Raw genomic sequence first — 24,826 nt, 5'->3', positions numbered from 1 at the left:
TGGATAACCTCACATTTATCCACGTTATACTGCATCTGCCATGTTCTTGCCCACTCACCCAACTTGTCTAAATCACATTGGAGCCTCTTTGCATCCTCCTCACAGCTCACATTCCACCCCAGCTTTGTGTCGTCTGCAAACTTGGAAATGTTACATTTAGTTCCCTCATCCAAATCATTGATATATATTGTGAATAGCTGGGGCCCAAGCACTGATCCCTGCGGTACCCCACTAGTTACTGCCTGCCACCCGGAAAAAGACCTGTTTATCCCTACTCTCTGTTTCCTGTCTGTCAACCAATTCTCAATCCATGCCAGTATATTCCCCCCAATCCCATATGCTTTAATTTTGCACACTAACCTCTTGTGTGGGACCTTATCAAAAGCCTTCTGAAAATCCAAATACACCACATCCACTGGTTCTCCCCTATCTATTCTACTAGTTACAGCCTCAAAAAACTCCAGTAGATTTGTTAAGCATGATTTCCCTTTCATAAACCCATGCTGACTTTGTCCAATCCCGTTAATGCCCTCCAAGTGTTCTGTTATCACATCTTTTATAATAGACTCTAGCATTTTCCCCACTACTGATGTTAGGCTAACTGGTCTGTAATTCCCTGTTTTTTCTCTCCCTCCTTTTTTAAATAGTGGAGTTACATTTGCCACCCTCCAATCTGTAGGAACTGTTCCAGAGTCCATAGAATTTTGGAAGATGATCACCAATGCATCCACTATTTCCAGGACCACTTCCTTTATTACTCTGAGTACTTCTTTGAGTAATCACTGAAGCCTGGTGTTATTACTCAGCACCTCTCACTCAATTTCCCTCATTGAAAGTATCCTTTCTGGCTTAGCTGGGGCTATTTATCTCAGTTACTGTGACCCGGGGTATTAACCGTTGTCTTAACTTAGGGCATCACCAATTGCCTTCTCCTGGGGCATTGCCAGAGATCCTGACACATGGCATCAGTGGGTCTATTTATCTCTCAGTTGCTTTCACTGGGTCTGTTTAACTCTCAGTTGCCCTCATTGGGGGTATTCATTAGTTGCCCTCAATGGGTGTATTTGTCTCTCAGTTGTCCGGGAGAATCGCTCAATGAGGCGCCTTCTTGAAAGTGTTTCCAAGGAGACGCACTGCAAACAATGACTTTGGTCCCAAGTCGGGAGGGAGAGTCTCAGAATTCAGCTCTAGCTCCGACTCTGACTCCAGACAAACCGGGCAGGTGAGTGACTGGTAGAGAGAGAGAGGGAGGGAGGGGGAGAGCATCCGCCGGCTCCCAGCAACCTCCCGACTTCGGGAACAAACAGAAAAGTTTCTGAGACCGAGCAAAGTTTGTGTAACTTTGAAGAAAGACTTGGCCAGTCAGTCCTGCTCCCTGTGTGTGCGGCTCGGTCCCTCCGAAGCCCTCCCGTGAGCTGCGGGTTTGGATTGAACCGAGGCAGATCGGAGACAGACCCTGGTCATTTCCACGGTCACCCGGTAACTGTTTCATATCCAGGCAATTTTCCCTTAGATTAAACGGGACCGAGAGATGCAAACTATTAAAACCAACGGAAAAACACCTGGCAGTACAGTCAGTGAGTATGGGGAAAGTTAAAGGACAGATTAGCATTAACATTTCAGATGAAAGGTCTTCGACCTGAAACGTTAACTTTCTCTCTCCACAGATGCTGCCTGACCTGCTGAGGGCTCCCAGCATTTCCTGCTTTTATTTCAGATTTCCAGCATCCGTAGTATTTTGCTTTTGTTTTAGCATTTTGTACCCTGGTAAGAACCTCCTCTTGCAAAGATTATCCTGTGTGTGTCTCTCTCTACAGACACCTGGTGTGTAATTTCTGCTACTTTCCATACCAGGAATAACATTTGGGTCATTTAAAGCTTTCAAGGCTGAGAGGGATAAATTTTTGTTACGTGAGGGTATCGAGGGACATGGGTCAATGGCGTGTGAATGGAGATGAGGTGCAGATCAGACAAGTTCTAATTGAATGGAGGAACAAACTGAAGGAGCTGAATGGCCTTCTCCCATTCCTATGTTAGGAACAGGAGTAGGCCATTCAGCCCCTCGAGCCTGTTCCGCCATTCTGTGGCTGATCTGTATATTAACTCCATTTACCTGCCTTGGTTCCATATCCCTTAATACCCTTGGCTAACAAAAATCTATCAACGTAAGAAAACGTCCCGGGCACTTTACGGAGACTTAAGGAAAAAAGACGGACACCGAGCCAAAGAAGGAGACGCTAGGCAGGATGGGCAAAAAGATGGGTTTTAAGGGGGGTCTAAAAGGGATAGAGGAGTGTGGAGAGGCTGAAAGTGTAGGGAGGGAATTCCAGAGCGTGGGGTCTGGGTGGCTGAATGGATGGGGGATGCACAAGACGCCCAAGTTAGAGGAAGGGAGAGTTCAGTGGGGTAATTTGTAGGGCCGGAGGAGGTTACAGAGATGGGGAGGGGGGTAAGACAATGAAGGGATTTAAACACGAGCATGACCATTTTAAATTTGAGGATTTGGGGGATCGGGAGTAGATGTACATCAGCGAGAACAAGAGTGATGGGCAAACATGACTTGGTGTGTGGAATAGGGTTTGGGCAGCGAGCATTTGGATGAGCTGAAGTTTATGGAGGGTAGAGGATGGGATACCGGCCAGGACAGCACTGGAGTAATAGAGTCTGAAGGTGAGATAGGCATGAGGAGGGTTTCAGCAGCAGATGGGCTGAGGTAGAGGTGGAGGTTGGGCAGTATTTTCGAGGTGGTTGCTGTGATGTCAGTGATTGATTTATCAGATACTGGCTGTGTCGATGGTGACTGTCCAATTGCTGTTTCTCTCTAGGAGATGGTTGCCTTTGAAAAGCGCTAGGAAGTTACTCACCCTGTGATCCAGACGATTCCACAATGGTACAGTATTGATTAATCTTCTGCTTTAAGGGTGTTTTGCCCATCTCGTCTTGCCCATTAGTTTTCTCTCCATCGTATCACTAAGTCCTGTGCCTCTGCTGGGGCAAGAAGGGGCTGCTGGACAGATATCCACAGCCCATCATTCCCCTCACCCTCTTTAATTGACCAGCAGGAGTTGGGTGATATTGATTCATTGACGACCTCCTGCCTATCTCTTTCTTCCAATTTCCACCGCCCCCCCCCCCCCACTCAATCAGGGAAAAGCCACATCCTCCGCCGGCACCTCATGCCGCTCCCGGAAGGCTGGCAGAGAGCCATCAGCTATAAGTTTCTGTTGGGCAGTGGTGGTGGTTTTGCGGGGGGGGGGCCTCGGTGAGTCGGCTGGAGCCGAGGTACCGTCCGCCGAGTGACCATTTGGTGGAATAAAGCCAAGCTTGTCTGCTTCCTCTTGCAGCCGACCAAAGGCGTCAAACCAAAGGGGAAGGCCCGCAGCGCAGGTGGCAAGAAGGGCAAGAGGGGCAAGAGGGGCAAGAAGAAGGAGAAAAGTTCCAAATCCAAAATCGAGGTGGATATGCTGAGCCCAGCGGCCATGTTTAACTTGTACTACATCTCACATGATGTGGCCGCCTGCCTGGCATTTCGAGGCTTCCAATGGCCCGGCAAGGCTAAGAAGAAAGGAAAGAAGTGAATTGGTTAAATAAAGAAAGAAAGAAAGAAACGGAGAAATAAATATCTAATATTCTAACACGTCACGAACGGGAGCAAAGAATTCTCTATTTCTCAGTCCGAGCCGATTCTTGATGGTACGTTTTATTTCAATTGCCCCTCCCACTCCTGCCCCTCCCCCACCACCCATCCTCATCCCAAGGCATATTGAGTACAGTCCCATTGGCACTGGGTGCCATCTGATATCTTGCCAGCGTGGAAAAGACTTGAGAGGTCGGGGCGGGGTGGGGGTAAAAAAGATCAGAAAATCGATTGTATTTTGTCAGTGGTGGGGACGTGTATCCAGGATGCGCTGCAGTGTTAACCAGCTCGCAACTAAACAGGACACTGACTGTCTAGACGGCGGAGAGAGATAAGCTCTGGTGGTTCCCCAAGCAACTATTGGGCGGGGGGGTGCGGGGGGGCCTTTGCTTTTATCCTCTCTGTCCAGGTAGGTGTAAAAAATTCCGCAGCTCTATTCGAAGAGCCGGGGGGGGTGGGGGTTCTCCCCGGTGTCCTCGGCCAATATTCTTCCCTCAACCACCACCACCACTAAAAAAAAAGCAGGTTGTGGTCATTTATCTCATTTGCCGTTTGTTATGTTCAAATTGGCCGCCATAACAACAGTGACGACACCACAGAAGTACTTCGCTGGTTGCAAAGTGGCTTGGGATGTCCTGAGGATGTGAAAGGTGCCACATAAATGCAGGTCCTTTTTTTTCTCACCAGGATTGATTGCCAGGAAATCTGGCGGAAAGGAACAAGGAAACAATCAAAAAATAACTCACAGGGTGCACTCATTTAAATCAAGGATCTCGCGCCCTGTAATTAGGCCGTTCACAGTTCCACGCCCCGCCATGTGAGGGTATAATTAAGTCGTGTCGAAGATCTCGTATGTGACGTAACCTTTTATTCGGAGGATATTCCAATTGCCCCCCCCCCCACCCACAGCCAATTTTTCATTTTATTTTGCCCTTTTGCCTTCTTTCTTCAAGACCCCCTGGGGTCTGTCCCAACACCTCATCCAAGTGTGAACCTAGACATTGAGTATCCGCGAGCTATTTTACTACAGAGGCATCGCATCGAGCCCAATCCTCCTCTTCCCCGATGACCGTGCACAGAAATTTCCATTGTGGGGGGGCGGGGGGGCATTACTGAATGGTGATCAGGAGCAGGAACTCTACCCAATCTTCCCATGGACATCCCATGCCCAACTGTAGTGGTCTCACTCCCAACCCAATGGAGATCATCTATCTCAGCACTGACCAGGAATTGAAGCTGTTGGAGAGGGAGTTATTTGTGATGGGGAGGGGTCAATTTGTGATTGGGGAGGGGTTTGTGGTTATTTGTGATTGGTGAGGGGGTTATTTGTGATGGAGTGGGGTTATTTTTGATGGGGAGGGGGTTATTTGTGATTGGGGAGGGATTTGTGATTGGGGTGGGGTTCGTGGTTATTTGTGATTGGGGAGGGGGTGATTTGTGATGGAGTGGGGTGATTTGTGATTGGGGTGGGGTTACGTGTGATTGGGGCGGGGTGATTTGTGATTGGGGCGGGGTGATTTGTGATGGGGAGGGGGTTATTTGTGATTGGGGCGGGGTGATTTGTGATTGGGGAGGGGGTTATTTGTGATTGGGGCGGGGTGATTTGTGATTGGGGAGGGGGTTATTTGTGATTGGGGCGGGGGTTATTTGTGATTGGGGCGGGGTGATTTGTGATTGGGGAGGGGGTTATTTGTGATTGGGGCGGGGTGATTTGTGATTGGGGAGGGGGTTATTTGTGATTGGGGCGGGGTGATTTGTGATTGGGGAGGGGGTTATTTGTGATTGGGGCGGGGTGATTTGTGATTGGGGCGGGGGTTACTTGTGATTAGGGCGGGGTTACGTGTGATTGGGGCGTGGTTATTTGTGATTGGGGCGGGGTGATTTGTGATTGGGGCAGGGTTACTTGTGATTAGGGCGTGGTTACTTGTGATTGGGGCGTGGTCACTTGTGATTGGGGCATGGTCACTAGTGATTGGGGCGTGGTTAGTAGTGATTGGGGCGGGGTTACTTGTGATTGGGGCGTGGTTAGTAGTGATTGGGGCGTGGTTAGTAGTGATTGGAGCGTGGTTACTAGTGATTGGAGCGGGGTTACTTGTGATTGGGGCGGGGTTGCTTGTGATTGGGGCGTGGTTAGTAGTGATTGGAGCGTGGTTACTAGTGATTGGAGCGTGGTTATTTGTGATTGGGGCGGGGTTACTTGTGATTGGAGCGGGGTTACTTGTGATTGGGGCGTGGTTACTTGTGATTGGGGCGGGGTGATTTGTGATTGGGGCGGGGTTACTTGTGATTGGGGCGGGGTGATTTGTGATTGGGGCGGGGTTACTTGTGATTGGGGCGTGGTTACTTGTGATTGGGGCGTGGTTATTTGTGATTGGGGCGTGGTTATTTGTGATTGGAGCGGGGTTACTTGTGATTGGGGCGTGGTTACTTGTGATTGGGGCGGGGTGATTTGTGATTGGGGCGGGGTTACTTGTGATTGGGGCGGGGTGATTTGTGATTGGAGCGGGGTTACTTGTGATTGGGGCGTGGTTACTTGTGATTGGGGCGTGGTTATTTGTGATTGGGGCGGGGTTACTTGTGATTGGAGCGGGGTTACTTGTGATTGGGGCGTGGTTACTTGTGATTGGGGCGGGGTGATTTGTGATTGGGGCGGGGTGATTTGTGATTGGGGCAGGGTTACTTGTGATTGGGGCGTGGTCACTAGTGATTGGGGCGTGGTTAGTAGTGATTGGGGCGGGGTTAGTAGTGATTGGGGCAGGGTTACTAGTGATTGGAGCGTGGTTACTAGTGATTGGGGCGTGGTTACTTGTCTTTGGACAGCGTGCTACATGAGGTTGTACAGTTTAATGGCTATGGTGAGTTCTTGTTCTGATGGTTTTTTTCTCGTTGTTCCTTGTACAATTAGTGAGTTGTTCTGATCTGGAATTCAATGCCTGAAAGGGCGGAGGAAGCAGATTCAGTGTAACTATCAAAAGTGAATTGGGTAAATACTTGAAGGGGAAAAGAGCAGAGGTTGTGGGACTAATTGGATAGCTCTTTTGAAGAGCCAGCACAAGCATGATGGGCCAAATGGCCTCCTTCTGTGCTGTATCATTCTATGACAACTACTGCCCAACAATGCAAGGTGAACACAGCATCAGATACCTCGACCACTCGGCACAGTTATGGTTCTGTTTGTCTCCGTATCCGGTATAAAAACCTACCCATCAGTCTGTAAGGATTGAACATCAGGTATCTGCCAGGATTGTCCCTTTCTGATCTTTATTTAATTGTGAGATGGGGGATGGAGGGAGGGAGGGGGTCAAACATTCATGCCACATTCCATGACAGAAATACAGGGAAACCAGAAGCAGCTCAACAGGATTCGTCACAAATTACACCGTGTTTGACGGAATAAATGACCCATTAAAAGCCAAATTTAGCCACTACACGAGCTCCGTGTGGTCCTGAGTGCTTTGGCGTCACCATTCGGTGCAAAGTTCACAAGCGGTCGCCAATGTATTCCAGGATCGTCTTCATCGCCAGCCAGGTCTCCTGGGCGGTTGGAAGAATCTGTTTGGACGGTAGCATGAAACCATAGCGACCGGTGTCACGGAGTTCAAAGGCAAAGGAGTATTTGATGCCCTGGTTGTATGTCCAGTCAATGCTGCCACCACTAGCTTGGTCTGAAATGGAGAAGGAAAGAGTGAGAGAAATAGTTCAGCCTCGATGTTTTACCATCTTGGTTTAAGCTTATCCTCGCTCAAAGAAAGACTTGGGTTTATTTGGTGCCTTTCACGACCTCAGGACGTCCCAAAGTGCTTTACAGACAATGAACTGCAGTCACTGTTGTAATGTAGGAAACACACCCTAGCCAATTTGTGCACAGCAAGATCCCACAAACAGCAATGTGATAATGACCAGATAATCTGTTATTAATTATGTTGGTTGAGGGATAAATATTGGCCAAGACGCGGTGGCGAACTCCCCTGCTCTTCTTTAAAATAGTGCCACAGGCTCTTTTACGTCCGCCTGAGAGGGCAGTCGGGACCTCGGTTTAATGTCTCATCCGAAAGGTGGCACCTCCAACAGTGCAGCACTCCCTCAGGTACTGCATTGGAGTGTCAGCGAGATTATGGGCTTAAGTCTCTGGGGTGGGAGTTGAACTCAGTGGCGAGAGCATTACCCACTGAACCACGACCGACCGACACCTGAAAAATAGCTTTCTCCCCGTCTCTCCTAAGCTGACTCACGATGGGGCCACGGTGTCATGGGTCCCAACCACCGTCCATTGCCTCCTCCAAGCGGCTAGACTTGACATCTTAGCCCAGACAGCGGGTTATTTAGTCAGCGAGGGGCCGTGAGGTTGAGTCTGGTCCTGCCCTCAAGTTTGCAGCAGGAATCACCAGATATCAATTCAGAGCAGGGGACCCTTCACTCAACTCCCGCCCGCCCCACCCACCTTCTCCAGGCCCAAGGAGACTGAAGGCATTTGTATCAGTCCCATTTCCCAAGCAGAAATCAGCCACATCGGTACAGACGGTGGACTATACCTGGGGCCTTTCTGGCCTGTATGGGTTTGTACCACTCTGGGCAGTGCAGTTATCAACCATCTACTTCCAGTCTCTCCTTTCCAACACTGGTTTGCTGGGCACTGTGAGATCTATTTGACTTGTTACTGTGCAGGTTTACTGGACTTACAGATTGCATCACAGATGGATCCGATCTTGTACCGTGTTCCGTACAGTGAGGTTAAAGATGTGACAGCGGACTTGGCGAGTGCCTCCTACAGGAAAGAGTAAACAGAGTCAGTGACAGGATCACGCCTCACTTTACTAGGCCCGCCTCCCACAGTCTGGAATACCCACCTTAGAAAGTGAGAACACAATGAGGAAAGGTCATTCAACCCCTCCAGCCCTCTCCTTCCACAGCCCATGTATAGTCCATTGTATCATGGGCTCTACCCAATCATTTAATCTCCTTACAATGGACTATACATGGCCATGGATCATGGGCTTTACCCACCCATTTAATATCTGGAGGGAGAGTTGTGATACAGAAATGTAAAATATTAAAAGAAAGCTAACTGCAGAATATTGTTCCATCCTCTCCTCCACTATTCATCCCTACTTTTCCCATCCCACCCGGCCCCCGCCCCCTCCCGACAGACAGTCTCCTACCAGACCCAGACTCACACCAACCATCCTGGTGTAGTTGATCATCTCTATGTCCTTGCTCCTGTATCCCCCTCAGTGCTGTTCCAAACCAGATTAACATCCAGCTCCTTTTTTGAATCAATTACTTAACTGGATAAATCATTAACGTGAGGGACAATTGATCACTTCAGTCTAATTGAAGGAAAGAAATTGCCTTTACATGGCATCTGGAAACTTTCACAGCCAATGAGTTACTTTTTGAAGTCACTGTTATCTTGCAGGCAAACATAGCAGCCAATTTGTACACTGCAAGATCCCACAGACAGCAAATGAGATTTATGGCCAGTTAATCTGTTTTGCTGGCGTTAATTGTTGGCCAGGACACCAAGAGAACTCCTTGCTCTCCTTCAAAAAGCACCATGGGATCGTTTATATCCACCTGAGAGGGCAGATGGGGGCCTCGGTTTAATGTCTCATCTGAAAGACGGCACCTCCGATAGTGCAGCATTCCCTCAGTAAAGCACTGGGAGTGTCAGCCTAGATTCTGTGCTCAAGTCTCTGGAGTGGGACTCGAACCCACCACCTGCTGACCCAGAGGTCAGAGTGCAACCCGCTGAGCCACTGCTGACACTTGGTTTAGTGGGCTATTATTTATAAGCAATGTATTTCATAACATTTCAGTGATCTGCCAAATAAAGCGATTCTTCCACTACATTCAACTTCAAAGAGGGTGTATTGGAAATGCACTAAACTGATGGACTTTGCTCCCCTTCCCCGATGGCTCAGCTGGTTTAAGGTAGCGGGGAGCTGCGTTCAAACTGGACGGGCCCAGCTCGACTCTTGGTCAGTGCTCGGCTGACTGGTCTCAAACAGGGTTGCAGGAGAGGGCCAGTAAAGTTGGCGCCAGTGTCTCCGGATTGGGGGAGGGAAACCCTGAAGAGTTCCCTGATTGTCAGCCAGTGGCTGCTGCTGGGAGTGCAGGCCGCGGGTTAGGGAGGGCACAGGGTGATGCCACCTGTGGTTGAATAGACTGGCCACTCGGAGGAGGTAATGGAGGGCACTCAGCGTCGGTGAAACGGTCCTCCAGCGAGGGGGCTGACTCTGTTCAGGAGAAGGGGGGAAAAGTACTGAGAACTAACAACACAAAGGTTTGACTTACCAGTTCATCGTAATCAGCAGGGTGCACACACTTGTACCCGAAGGGGAACATGAGGAGCTGGGAGTAACTGTGAATGCTGATGAAGCTCTTGATGTTTCCGTGACTCTGCACAAAGCTGACGATGGCCTGGACCTCGGATTCGGAGTTGGGACGGGGCCCATGGTACGTCTCCCTGCAGGGGTTATTACTGGTTCCGGGACCTGTCACATGAACATGTAGGTGGCGTTAATCTCTCCGTGTAAAACATAAGTTCCACCGCATTGCCTTTCAGCCCCCTTTCGCACCTCTCCTGAAGGTGCTGATTCACGGGCACTGGTGCCCGTCACCCTCCTGCCCAAAGGGCTGTGTGAGCCTAGAGTCGGCATTGGTGTGCTATTCAACCACAGGGGCATCACATCCTGATCCTGCCCTCACCCGATCCCCGCAAGCTCCCATGGGGGGGGCAGCTGGTGGAAGAAGAAAAATAAATCACCTCACGCACCTCCAAACCCAGCATCAAAGTTCCTGTTGGGATCGGTCCCGACACACTTACTGCCAGGGACTGTGGACCTGGTCTTACGCCACATTCGATTCTAGAGAAAGAACACACGTTATTAGAACACCAGCATTATAGTGAGCTCATGAGGTCAAAGCCCGAGTATTACAGAGTCCCCGTGAGGACAGGGCACGAGTATTAGTGTCCCCGTGAGGACAGGGCATGAGTATTACAGCGTCCCCGTGAGGACAGGGCACGAGTATTAGTGTCCCCGTGAGGACAGAGCACGAGTATTACAGCGTCCCCGTGAGGACAGGGCACGAGTATTAGTGTCCCCGTGAGGACAGAGCACGAGTATTACAGTGTCCCCGTGAGGACAGGGCACGAGTATTACAGAGTCCCCGTGAGGACAGAGCACGAGTATTAGTGTCCCCGTGAGGACAGAGCACGAGTATTACAGTGTCCCCGTGAGGACAGAGCACGAGTATTACAGAGTCCCCGTGAGGATAGGGCACGAGTATTACAGTGTCCCCGTGAGGACAGGGCACAAGTATTAGTGTCCCCGTGAGGACAGGGCACGAGTATTAGTGTCCCCGTGAGGACAGAGCACGAGTATTACAGTGTCCTTGTGAGGACAGAGCACGAGTATTACAGTGTCCCCGTGAGGACAGAGCACGAGTATTACAGTGTCCCCGTGAGGACAGGGCACGAGTATTACAGTGTCCCCGTGAGGACAGGGCACGAGTATTACAGTGTCCCCGTGAGGACAGAGCACGAGTATTAGTGTCCCCGTGAGGACAGAGCACGAGTACTACAGTGTCCTTGTGAGGACAGAGCACGAGTATTACAGAGTCCCCGTGAGGACAGGGCACGAGTATTAGTGTCCCCGTGAGGACAGAGCACGAGTATTACAGTGTCCTTGTGAGGACAGAGCACGAGTATTACAGTGTCCCCGTGAGGACAGAGCACGAGTATTACAGCGTCCCCGTGAGGACAGAGCACGAGTATTACAGTGTCCCCGTGAGGACAGGGCACGAGTATTACAGTGTCCCCGTGAGGACAGAGCACGAGTATTACAATGTCCCCGTGAGGACAGAGCACGAGTATTACAGTGTCCCCGTGAGGACAGAGCACGAGTATTACAGCGTCCTCGTGAGGACAGAGCACGAGTATTACAGCGTCCCCGTGAGGACAGAGCACGAGTATTACAGCGTCCCCGTGAGGACAGAGCACGACTATTACAGCGTCCCCGTGAGGACAGGGCACGAGTATTACAGCGTCCCCGTGAGGACAGAGCACGAGTATTACAGTGTCCCCGTGAGGACAGAGCACGACTATTACAGTGTCCCCGTGAGGACAGGGCACGAGTATTACAGCGTCCCCGTGAGGACAGAGCACGAGTATTACAGTGTCCCCGTGAGGACAGAGCACGAGTATTACAGTATCCTCGTGAGGACAGAGCACGAGTATTACAGCATCCTTGTGAAGTCAGAGCATGAATATTACAGCGTCCTCGTGAAGTCAGAGCACAAGTATTACAGTGTCCCCGTGAGGACAGAAAAAAAGAACTTGCATTTATATAGCGCCTTTCACAACCTCAGGACGTCCCAAAGCGCTTTACAGCCAATTAAGCACTTTTTTGAAATGTGGTCACTGTTGCAATGTAGGAAATGCGGGGGCCAATTTGTGCACAGCAAGATCCCACAAACAGCAACATGACAATGACCAGATAATCTGTGTTTACCGAGCCCTCAGCCCGTGTGTGTTGCATCACCGACAAGCACTTAACACATTGGTGTGAAATTTCTCGGTCGTAAGCAGGCCCGCTCCTGTACAATAGGGGCCAAAGGGAAGGCGTTCAGTGTTTGCGGTGAATATTCACGCTGCCTAATCCAAGGGCCCGCCGACGACACCCGAGTGGAACAGTTCAGCTGGACGTGCTGACCTTGGTGTGGGTGTAAGCATAACCGTCTGGGTTCACCACAATCTCCATGTAGATGTCCATTTTTTTCAGCAGCGATGTGACAGACGGTTCCTGGCCGTAGTCAGCAGCAATCTGTCGACGAAAGAGAGAATCTGCAGTGTAAGGAACGGTGTCTGATCGCTGGTTTCCACCAGTTGTCCCTGCTCTTTTCCTCAAGGTGCTAGCTGGGGCCGGGTTAAAGTTCGACAGAGGTTAGCAGCTGTACACCGCTCAGGAGTCGAAGCTGGTGCATTCTCGGTGTGACAAGGTTCACCACCACATCACGGAGTGCAGTTACCCCGAGGAACCCGCACCCCCGTCCGGCACGGTGCGACTGCGGCCTCGAGATACCTTTCTGTCTCGTGGGAATCTCAGAGAGAAACAGACAAAGTGAGTGAGACAGATAAAGAGAGGTAGAGTGAGTGAGACAGTGTAAGGAGAAGAGAGAGATGGAGAGTGAGACGGAATAAAAAAAGAGGTAGAGTGAGTGAGACGAACTGTCGAAAACTTAATTACCTATTATATGCAATGCATTAACTCCAAACACTTATTTTCAGACAAGTAAGAATTTTAATTAAAAGAAACTTGATATCAAGGGAAGACTTGTTCTAAACAATGGTCAGAACAACCTCTTCACTGAACAAAGGAAAACAGTTCACATTTATACAGTTTAATTAGTAATGTCTGTCTATCATAGAATATGGGCGTACATGTACATTCTTTATTAGTTCAAGTGGTTAGTCAATCAAAATAGGGAACCCACCCTTTGGTTCCTCATGACTGCCTCGTGATTCTTTTAAACACTGTCTGGGAAAGTATGTTTCCTTAATAACAGTTTTTCTTATCAGTGGGTCTGTACCTAGTCTCAAGCCAAATGGTCATTCATTTCTGTTAGTCAGACAGTTATCTCATAAGCAGACAATAGCTCTTCTGTGTGTCTTTGGTGAGAACTAAAACATAAGCTTTCTATTATATTCAGCTGGTCAGTTAATATGGTCAACTTATCCATCATGCATTTCTTCTTTTTTTGGTTTTAAGGGTATTAGGAAATTAATACCATATTAGAAAGTTAATATGGTCAGGCATTTCTTTATGGTTTAGGTGTATTAGAAAGTTAATATGGTCAGGCATTTCTTTATGGTTTAGGTGTATTAGAAAGTTAATATGGTCAGGCATTTCTTTATGGTTTTCCACAAGAGTGTGAAATGAAGAGAGACGGAGAGTGAGATGGAAAAAATAGATAAAGGGAGATGGAGCAAGTGAGACAGAACAGATAGTGAGGCAGAGAGCAGGGAAATAGAGGTCATTATTTTGAATCAAACCAACCAAATTCTCTACAGAGTTTAGCATTCCCCGGACAACAGACCTCCCCCTTTGATTCCCCAACAATCAGTTATTTGGGGAAATCTATTTATTTTCTCCTCTCTCTGAGACGTCCACTGACGGTGAGACTGCCCGACCCGGGGGTGGGTGTCTACACAGGCAACTCTCTCACCAGAGTCACTACGTCACGACCTGTGGCACCAAACCTGACACGTTTGACCATTCCCGAGCCCCCAGGGTGCTGAGGCCAACTCTGGTGCCCCCCTCCCCCTCCTCCTCCTCCTCCCCCCAGCACTCTGGACTGAGGTCAGTTAACCGGGCACAGAGCAGGGATGGACACCCGGGCCCTTCCTGGTCTGTGTGGCTCAGTTCGACCTGCGGTTCGCCTCTGGCACCGACCATACCCGGCTCGTGCCGCTGAGAGTCTCGTTACCTTCTTCGCCATCCAGATTGCGCTGGCGGGAGAGACCCATTCGCGGGCGTGGATCCCGCTGTCGATCCAGATCGCCGGGCGCCTGGTCCCACCGGTGCTGAACTGTTGGAAGTGAATGGTGTACGGTTACAAGGAGGAAAACACGGGCCCGGTACCAGAGGGGACTTGAGGGGGCAGAGTTTCCACTTTAGGACTCGGGGCCTAAAGCAGCACCAGGGCGGAGCAGAGAGGAGAAACCGGGCGGAGAGGAAGGCATAACAGAGCCCTGCCCGATATCCATTCATTCATTCAAATACCGGGGCAGGCTCTGTTACAGGTGTGTGATCCTCCCCAGTCGAATTTCCTCGATGCGCTGCACCCAGGCGATGCTTTGCACCCCAAGCGCTAAATAGAGGCACAGCCTTTAATCAGAGTGGATTTACCAACAGTTTCGCAGGGCACCACGCACAAGGGGCAACCCAGCATTGGGTGGCTTGAGACTGCAGTGCAACGGGCTGCTGATAGGATGCATAGCCCGGGTCTCCCTCGCTCAGGTTGCTATATACGCGCTGGTTGTGCAGTGAGGGTGGGGACGTTGGGCTAAATCCCACCAAATGCCTTCTTGTCTCTGCGGAGTGATGAACTGAACGAGCCTGTGGAGGTGTTTGGGCCTCTGGGACTGTACTGAGTGAAATCAGGAAGCATTTTCTCACACAAAGGGGAGTGGAAATCTGGACCTCCCTCCCCCAAAAGGCTGTGGATGCTGGGGGTCAGTTTGAGCTTTCAAGACTGAGATCGATAGATTTTTGTTGGGTGAGGGTATGAAGGGATATGGAGCTAAGTAAGGGTGGTGGAGGGGTAAATGGGGTTGAGGTACAGATGGGGTTGAGGTAGAAGATCAGTCATGATCTTATTGAATGGCGGAGCAGGCTCAAGGGGCTGAATGGCCTCCTCCTGTTCCTATGTTCTTGTGCCCAATTTTAGAATGAGTAGGACCTCTGACTCCCACTCCCGTTCTCACTCCCACTCCCACTCCGGGGTGCATCAGTCCTGGACTGGGAAACAGCAGCATTGGGATCACCTCAGTCAATCCATCGGCTGCAGTCTGGGCATCACCAGGGGGACAGAGGGTCAGGGAGATGGAGGCAATCACCAGGAAAGGGGACTTGCTTTAGTGAATTAGTCGCCCTTTTAATTGTCCTCCCCCTTGAGCAGAGGCGGCGGATTTGTCGAAGGATTGAAAAGATCAGGAGTTAACAGCAGGCTCGAGGGGCTGAACGGCCTCCTCCTGTTCCCATGTTTAGTCAAACACTTCTGGATGTGCATTTTTCCCGTACCTTCAGCACGTAGAGTGGCCGGCCTTCAAACGATGTCCCAATCTCCTGCTTCTGTACCAGTCCTGGATACTCAATAACAAGACTGTCCATCCAACCATAGATCTGGGCCAAAGGTTAAAACAAAAATCAGAACAACACAGACTAACACTCTACCCTGCCGTGATAAACATTCTTTTTAATTCTTGAAGAAACCAGGTGAAAGTCCACAGTGCCACCTAGTTTGGGCAGAGTAAGGCAGCAGAATCGAGAGGGACCTTAACAACAACAACTTGCATTTATATAGCGCCTTTGACGTAGTAAAACGTCCCAAGGCGCTTCACAGGGGCGATTATCAAACAAAATTTGACACCGAGCCACAGAAGGAGATATTAGGACAGGTGACCAAGAAGAGCCGAGCAAGGGGGCGCATGTTCAGGGTTGTGAAGGGCAAATGAAGGCAGGATTCAGGCAATGATTCTTTACACAGAGAGTGATCAACAGTTGGATAGTAAATCGGATGATGGTAGGATTGGTCTCCTTTAAGGACGAGGGGAACTGGGCCAAAGGGGCTGCCTTTACCTAAAACCCACTTTGTGACCTGGTGAGGAGGTGGTGAGAGCCAGTTTTAAAAACTTGTAGATTGTAGGAGGAAGGGAGAGACGTGAAAATCTGGGACAAAATGAGTTAGAGCAGAAAACCGTGCGATAAGTCTTGATTTCAACACAGTGAGGATGTCGGGGGAGGAAGAGTGTGTCGGAAAATGTTTTTGGATCTCAGGAGGAACAGGAGAGGAAATAACACGAGAATGAAAAACACTGATTGAGAAAAAGCATAGTGTAGATCAGCACCTAGTTTGGACAGAGTAAGAGAGCAGATGAGGTAAATCAAGGGACATCGTAACAGCGGGACAAGAGAGCACAGACTGCTGGGGTCATCACAGCCACATCCGGCCATATCCGCTTCCGCTTCAGGGAGAAGGAGTGATGTTGGATTGTAATCAGGAGTGGGAATGCTGGCTGAGATTCCTCTCCTCAATCCAGGGGCACTGTGCGGTAACCACTCGCCCAGCTGAGATACACTAACCCAGTGCAGGCCCGGGACACACCAGGTCCTTTCTAGTTTGTACCACTCAGCTACTCACTGCATCCACTCACTATCCCATTAGGGACGGCTACTCCCCATGTTTAATGCAATAAAAAAAATATTCTCCTCACTCCCAGCCCCGTCCAAACCAAAAATAAAAGAGCTTTGCATCCAACGAAATTCTTCATAAGGGCCGGGAGATCTTTTCTAAAGGTTTTCAAAAGTAATAAGGCCTGGACTAATAATGCACAGTCAGAGTTCAAATCCTGCCATCGGATCTGGGCAATTGACATTCTATTTTGTTTTTGTGACTGGAAGCCTGTGGCCAGTGGGGTACCACAGGGATCGGTGCTGGGTCCCTTGCTGTTTGTGGTCTACATTAACGACTTGGATATGAATGTAAAAGGTATGATCAGTAAGTTCGCTGATGATACAAAAATTGGTAGGGTGGTAAATAGCGAGGAGGATAGCCTCAGTCTGCAGGACGATATAGATGGGTTGGTCAGATGGGCGGAACAGTGGCAAATGGAATTTAACCCGGAAAATTGCGAGGTCATGCACTTTGGAGGGACTAACAAGGCAAGGGAATACACAATGAATGGGAGGACCCTAGGCAAGACAGAGGGTCAGAGGGATCTTGGTGTGCAAGTTCACAGATCCCTGAAGGCGGCGGAACAGGTAGATAAGGTGGTAAAGAAGGCATATGGGATACTTGCCTTTATTAGCCGAGGCACAGAATATAAGAGCTTTTTCCCTTCGTTGAGGGTTCTATAACAAGGGGGCATAGATTCAAGGTAAAAGGCGGGAGGTTTAGAGGGGATTTGAGAAAGAACTTTTTCACCCAGAGGGTGGTTGGAGTCTGGAACTCACTGCCTGAAAGGGTTGTGGAGGCAGGAACCCTCACAACATTCAAGAAGCATTTGGATGAGCACTTGAAATGCCATAGCATACAAGGCTACGGACCAAATGCTGGAATATGGGATTAGAGTAGACAGGGCTTGATGGCCGGCACGGACACGATGGGCCGAAGGGCCTCTATCCGTGCTGTATAACTCTATGTCTCTAATTTGACATCTGTCAGAAATAAAAATATTGAAAACTAAAAAGAAAACATTTTTTACCAATTTGATTGCTACTTACCAGCCAATCTAACTAGCACTGGACATACTCAGTAACCAACCTAACTAGTAATGGACATACTAACTAACCAATCTAACTAGTAATGGACATACTCACTAGCCAATCTAACTTGAACTGGACATACTAACCAATCTAGCTAGTAATGGATATACTCACTAACCAATCTAACGAGTAATGGACAACTCAAAACTGTCATACTAACCAAGGTAAGTGGATGTGGGTGTGTGATGAGAGTAAGGTTAGATGGGTGGGCTGGAATTTTGCTGGAAGTATCTCTGAGGAGGAGTGAGATTGAACGGTCTGTGGAAGGGAGGTGCCTGATGGGCCAGTGCTCTTTCCCTGTCCCATCCTCTCTCGTGCTTTTATCTACTGTACCTGCAAGGTCTTCACACACTGACCAAGAGCGTCGGGAGCTGGTTGGTGCCAGCGTTGTATCCGCTGGTTATTACCTTACCTCTGTCCCCAGCGGAGTCACTCAAACCACAGCGGAACCCAAAGGTTTCCCTCCCTCAACACGGGCAGGGCGAGTCGCAGTGCTGTCAGCGCGCAGCGGGCAAATGTGGAGCAACTCCTTCCCAGTAAAACCGCTCGGTACGTACCTCCTCCAGGGTGTGGTAGCTGCCGTAGTTGAAGTTGGAGGCGGTGCGCTCCATCATGGTCGTCCGCTCCAGTTCCGCTCTCTCATCGTCAATCATCACCTGCAGGTAAAACTCGGCTTTAGACAGAAACTCTCACACTCTCGGGACATCTCATAGCCCTTCACAGCCAATCAAGTGTAGTCACTGTTGGTAATGTAAGGAAACGCAGCAGTCCGTTTGCACACAGCAAGATCCCACAAACAGCAATGAGATAAATAACTAGATAATGTTTTAGTGATGTTGATTGGGAGGGGAAAAGTAGATAAATATCGCTAATGTGTTTAATTATATTCAACACATCCTCCTTCTCTCCACTGTCCAATTCAGGAAGAAAGATCAGACTAACTGGCTAATTTATATCGAAAGGTAGACTCTCCATTGACAGGATAAGGGTTCGCAGGGCCTCAGTCACATACTTTGCTTTCTCTCCCACCTATTTTCTCCCTTCACTTCCTCTTCTGACCCCATGTTGGGACACGGTTCCCGGGGCATTAGGCACCCCCTAGTACTCTGCCCATGGGGATAGTCCTCGTATATCAGCCCCTCCAGAGAATATCAGCAGGTTACCCAATACTGGGAGCATCACAAACCAGCCTAATCCTGTACTCACCTGACCCCACCTAACCTCCCCATACACACGGCCCACAAATACACCCCCATATACACGGCCCACAAATACACCCCCATACACAGCCCACAAATACACCCCCATACACAGCCCACAAATACACCCCCATATACACGGCCCACAAATACACCCCCATACACAGCCCACAAATACACCCCCATATACACGGCCCACAAATACACCCACATATACACGGCCCACAAATACACCCCCATACACAGCCCACAAATCCACCCCCATACACAGCCCAGAAATACACCCCCATACACACCCCACAAATACACCCCCATACACACAGCCCACAAATACATCCCCATACACACACCCCACAAATACACCCCCATACACACACCCCACAAATACACCCCCATATACACGGCCCACAAATACACCCCCAAACACACAGCCCACAAATACACCCCCAAACACACAGCCCACAAATACACCCCCATATACATGGCCCACAAATACACCCTCAAACACACACCCCACATACAGATACTCCACATATATCCACACACACACTCCTACTCACATATACATACACACACCCCACATACCTTAAAACACACACCTACAAACTCAAGTACCCTACATACACCCCCAAACACACACAAGCCATCACACACACCCAGCCTTAATACCCTAATACACCCCCCACACCCACATACAATTACACACACCGCCCTACACTCACACCCAAGTGCATACACTTCCACATGCACATCCCCACCCTCGTACCCGCCTACACACACTCGCATATACTTACACACACCCCTACTCTCATACACCTCCCCCAAACACACACAAATGCTCCCACTCACACCTCCACTTGCATATCTTAATACACACCCACATGCCCCCATTCGCATACAGTTACACACACCCCTACTCACACATAGCCACCTAAACATACTCACATATGCTTACACACACCCTTACACACACCCTTACACACAGCTTGTGTACATAACCACTTGCACGTGCTCACACACACCCCCTGTCACACACACACCCCCTGTCACACACACCCCCCCGTCACACACACACCCCCTGTCACACACACACCCCCTGTCACACACACACCCCCTGTCACACACACACCCCCTGTCACACACACCTCCAGCAGGGGCCGCTGGAATAAAATTAAGAGTGGGAAACCTGGCTGAATATCTCCCCCTCCAGCCCTGTACACTGGGCCCAATTGTAGCCCCTCTACCTGGCATGGTTTGGTTTAGTTGTTGACGCACCTGCAGGTCTTCAATCATTACCGAATACTGAATCCCGCTGTGCTCCAGAAACACTTTGAAAGACTGAAGACTGCCCTGTGGAACATGGACATCTATAATGAGGTCAGACTTGACGGGACTGCGCCAGATATCAAGCTAGAGAGAAAGAAAGAGGAGAAAAATTACGTTTATATTTAACATATAATATATCTGTAATACATAATCGACATAATATAGGCCGAGTTTGCTGGCAAACACCTGTCGATTAGTGTACAGCTGAACGTAGCATCTGGTGACGTCATCAGAAGGATGATGTCGCCCGAAAACCAGATGTTCCCACACGCTGTCGCCAATCACCGCGTGTGATTTTTCGGCCAGCTCCTAGTGATCAGCTGCTGAACATCTCTCGATGGATTCAACGTGACGGTTTCACACTGTGAGTCCTCTGGCCTCCGCTTCATTCTACTTCAGCGACGTGAGACACAACGGGAAGGAAAATCGGGGCGGGGTGTATAACGGGCGGTCGATCCCCCACAGCCCGTGTCCGTCACACACCAGATGTCACACTTTGCTACAGAGGCAAAGCAAATTTTTCTTTTGAAAAGAAGGTGGGGTGGGGGTTGCGGAGAAAGCCATTCGTTGACCTGGAGCTTGAAATTTACAACCAGTTCGAACTGCCCTCTGATTGGTCCCAGCAATTTCTAAGTAGCTACAAAACCTGGATTAGCCCAGTTAAAACGGTGGCCTGAAAGGGACAGGACAGATTAACAGCTAAATATCACAACGGTGGTGCAGGCTGCGGACTATATTTGAGCAATGCCATGGGAGGTTGAGTGATGAAGCGTTCCCCGGGTGTTTGTAGTTCCCTCTGTGGTTTATGGTCAGAGATGCAGTTTTACGTTCTGACTTACCTGGAGATGGTCATGTTCCTCCAGGGACATCACCAGGCTGACCTGTTCCTCATCTGTGGGCGTCAGCCGTAGGACCTGGTCCCTGCAAACACACCAAGTGTCAGTATCAATGTTTAGTTGTTGGGCCGTTTATTAATTATTAATAAAGAATGGACTTGCATTTATACAGCACCCTTCATGGCCTCAGAAGATCCCAAAGTGCTTTACAGCCAATGAACTACTTTTTGAAGTGTAGTCACTGCTGTAATGTAGGAAACGCGGCAACCAAATTACACACAGCAAGATCCCACAAAAAAGCAATGAAATAAATGACCAGATCAATCTGTTTTTGATGCTGGTTGGGGGATAAATATTGTCCAGGACACCAGGGGAGAACTCCCCTGCTCTTCTTCCAAATAGTGCCATGGGATCTTTTAGGTCCACCTGAGAGGGCAGACAGGGCCTCAGTTTAACGTCTCATCCGAAAAACGACAGTGCGCTGGGAGAGTCAGCCTCGATTTTGTGCTCAAGCCTCTGGAATGAAGCTTCGAACCTACAAGCTTCAGAGGTGAGAGTTTGATCCTGAGCTGGTGCAGCGCAGGCACCTGATGAGAGGAGAGATATTGAAAGATACTTTGTGAAGCTATGAGAGAACTTTCTGGGATCATTTTGATCTGCAAGGATGCATCACAACCTCTGGGAACAATTAAAGAGAACAAATATATTTTGGCACTTATTTTTGCCACCATTTCTCCCTTCTCTCCTGCCCACTTCTTATGAAGGAGCTGACTCCTGCTGAGGTCTGGTTCCTGGGTCATTCTTCAAGAGAGTGCCTTCACAGCGAGTGTTGGGATGAACACAAGGGATGGAGTGTAAATCTCAGGATCGGTCCCTTAGTGTGTTGGCTTTATATAAAGTGCTCAAATTGTATGTGTGTGCACTTCTTAAAATTAAAAATGGTGAGATGTTAGTGCTGGGGAAATGGAACACTTTCCATTTCAGGTTCCCCGTGTCAGTATGGGGAACTCCCAGGTCAGATATAGTAGAGTAAAGCTCTCTCTACTCTGACCCACCCTGACAGGACCACTCCCTACTGCTCCAGTGTGACAATTTTCCACTTCCCACACCAGCTAACCTGTGGCTTCCTTCATCGCTAATTTTAATGCCAAATTATGGGCAGTTTTACGATGGGTGATTCTCGCCCATGAGGAACTGGAGTTGAGACTAAGCCCAAAGTCATCTGGTAGACAACATCTACTGGAGGGAGAGAGATGTGATCTTCACCCCATCAGTTTGGACAAGGTTTGAACCTAGAGCCCAATGTTGTAAGGTCCGTTAGCCCCACCACAGTCTACGATTAGCCATCAAAAGAACGATTCTTTCCCATTCTCTCCAAGGTGCTGACGCATCAGGATCGCCAGAATATCTCATCTAGGTATCCATTGATCATGTGTTTTGGGCATGGGGAACATCACAACCAAACCTGATCCTCTCAGCGTCCTGCGCATCTTTTAGAAGGAGCAGCCCTGGATGAGTTTCCCACCCTCCTGAGCCCCAGGGCAACAGAGGTCAACTGTCATGCCCTCTTGCACTATGCACCGGCTGAGGTCAGCCAACTCAACAAAGGGCGAGGGTCAGATCTGGGACCTGTCCAGTTCCACACCAAGAGGTTCTCATAAAGACCCTCCACCCTTGAGTCGGAGCGGACAAACTAATATCGAGGAACCTGCTTGAAAAGAAATCTCGCCACAAGGTAGTAACTCACCCCTCGAAACTTCTCTGGGTGCAAACGGCCACCAGCAGAGCTGAGAAAACCAAAAGCGTCCTCATGGTGAAGCCTTGTGAAAAGGAACAATGTGCCGGGCTATATTTAAAGCTGAGAGGCGGCCAGGGAGTCACCAGATAAAGACAAAGATAATGACTAGCATTAATCTGTAGAAATGGTGCCACGTGGAATAATTCCCACGCAGATTGAGGCTGCTTATATCAATACCTTGTTTGTTTTTCCAGCAAAGTCCTGATGATTTTGAATAAAAATGTTTAACAATTTAATAATCTGATGATATGCAAATAAATTGCAGGATTGAAAAGCTATGCTTTGGCAACATCCAGTTAAACCAATTATTCAACTCTATTTCTTCTTTGTGGATATTTATAAAACATATTCTTTTGTGGGCTGAGGGGAAGTGTACAGATAGCTCACTAGGTTAATGCACTGCCCAGTGAATTACTGACCTATTCAGACCAGGGAGGTTGTTGTTTCAAAGCCTGCTCTGTGCTGACTTACCTGATCTCAGCTGGAGCAGTGTTTGGAAGGAGTGCAGAGGAAATAGTTTCATTGTATCTACCCCATCAAATCACTTTATCATTTTAGACACTAAGGTTAGATCACCTCTCAATCTCCTATATTCAAGGGAATACAAGCCAAGTTTATGCAACCTGTCCTCATAATTTAACCCTCTAAGCCCAGTATCATTCTGGTGAATCTGCACTGTAACTCCTCCAAGGCCAATATATCCTTCCTGAAGTGTGGTGCCCAGAACTGAAAACAATTTTACAACACCAAGTTATAGTCCAGCAATTTTATTTGAAATTCACAAGCTTTCGGAGGCTTCCTCCTTCCTCAGGTGAATGTTGTGGAAATGAAATCCTCGAACCTCTCGCATTTATAAATCACAGAACAATACTTGGTGATTACAGACAGTCCTTTCAACTGCCCGTTGCCAAGGCAATCAGTGTGCAGACAGACAGGTGTTACCTACAAGGTCTCCGAATATACAAACCACCAAAAAAACACAGAGATAGAGAGGCAGAAACATAGAAAAGACAGCAAATGACCCGTTATATTAAAAACAGATAACATTTGTTCGCTGGTGGGATAACGTGTAGCGTGACATGAACCCAAGATCCCGGTTGAGGCCGTCCTCATGGGTGCGGAACTTGGCTATCAATTTCTGCTTGACGATTTTGCGTTGTCGTGTGTCTCGGAGGCTGCCTTGGAGTACGCTTACCCGAAGGTCGGTGGCTGAATGTCCTTGACTGCTGAAGTGTTCCCCGACTGGGAGGGAACCCTCCTGTCTGGCGATTGTTGCGCGGTGTCCGTTCATCCGTTGTCGCAGCGTCTGCATGGTCTCGCCAATGTACCATGCTCTGGGGCATCCTTTCCTGCAACGTATGAGGTAGACAACGTTGGCCGAGTCACAGGAGTATGAACCATGCACCTGGTGGGTGGTGTCCTCTCGTGTGAACGCAGAACTGAACGCAGCGCTCCAGATGGGGTCCGACCAAGGCTCTGTATAACTGAAGCATCACTTCCTCACATTTGTATTCCAGCCAACAGTAAGTTGTGTGGATGGGAGCAGGAAATGATAGAGGGACATCAACAGACTAAGTGAGTGGGCAAAACTGTGGCAGATGGAGTTCAATGTGGGGAAGTGTGAGGTCACCCACTTTGGATCCGAGAAAGACAAATTGAAATATTTTCTTAACGGGGAGAGACTAGGAGCTGTGGATGAACAAATGGATTTGGGTGTCAATGTGCACAAATCACTAAAAGCTAGTGCACAGGTACAAAAAATAATCTGAAACTCACTCCCCTAAAAGGCGTTGGATTCTGGGTCAATTGAAATTTTCACAACTGAGATTGGTCGATTTTTGTTGAATAAGGTATCAAGGGATATGGAGCAAAGGCTCCAAATGAAGTTGAGGTACAGATCAGCCATGATCGAATTGAATGGCAGAACGGGTTAAAGGGGCCGAATGGCCTCCTCCTGTTGCTTTGATTGACCTCCGACAATC

General features: G+C 49.0%; 2 protein-coding genes across 4 annotated transcripts; one reads left to right on the top strand and one right to left on the bottom strand.

Moving 5' to 3' along the window:
* Window positions 1–933: 933 nt before the first annotated feature.
* LOC137341884 (small lysine-rich protein 1) lies at window positions 934–3,642 on the top strand. 3 transcript variants are annotated; one of them, XM_068005390.1, is made up of 4 exons: window positions 934–1,222; window positions 1,668–1,767; window positions 2,826–2,890; window positions 3,345–3,642. In XM_068005390.1, exons 3-4 carry the CDS (start codon window positions 2,888–2,890, stop codon window positions 3,576–3,578), a joined length of 237 nt encoding a protein of 78 aa, XP_067861491.1. In that variant the 5' UTR covers window positions 934–1,222; window positions 1,668–1,767; window positions 2,826–2,887; the 3' UTR covers window positions 3,579–3,642. The 3 variants fall into 3 exon arrangements, with proteins under 3 accessions (XP_067861491.1, XP_067861490.1, XP_067861492.1); XM_068005391.1 differs by lacking the exon at window positions 934–1,222 and adding an exon at window positions 1,241–1,577; XM_068005389.1 differs by lacking the exon at window positions 1,668–1,767 and having other exon boundaries at window positions 935–1,222.
* Window positions 3,643–6,881: 3,239 nt separating this feature from the next.
* LOC137341747 (carboxypeptidase A1-like) lies at window positions 6,882–22,858 on the bottom strand. The gene is made up of 11 exons (XM_068005203.1): window positions 22,794–22,858; window positions 21,050–21,131; window positions 20,160–20,294; window positions 18,243–18,341; window positions 15,442–15,543; window positions 14,126–14,227; window positions 12,352–12,462; window positions 10,413–10,503; window positions 9,932–10,131; window positions 8,318–8,402; window positions 6,882–7,302 (listed from the first exon to the last, which is right to left on the bottom strand). Exons 1-11 carry the CDS (start codon window positions 22,856–22,858, stop codon window positions 7,118–7,120), a joined length of 1,257 nt encoding a protein of 418 aa, XP_067861304.1. The 3' UTR covers window positions 6,882–7,117.
* Between the last annotated feature and the right edge of the window lie 1,968 nt (window positions 22,859–24,826).

This window comes from Heptranchias perlo, chromosome 24 (genome assembly GCF_035084215.1).
Source record: "Heptranchias perlo isolate sHepPer1 chromosome 24, sHepPer1.hap1, whole genome shotgun sequence".
NCBI classification, from domain to species: Eukaryota; Metazoa; Chordata; class Chondrichthyes; order Hexanchiformes; family Hexanchidae; genus Heptranchias; species Heptranchias perlo.
The sequence above is the reverse complement of the archived record's forward strand: the minus strand, read 5'-3'. Positions and strand labels throughout refer to the sequence as shown.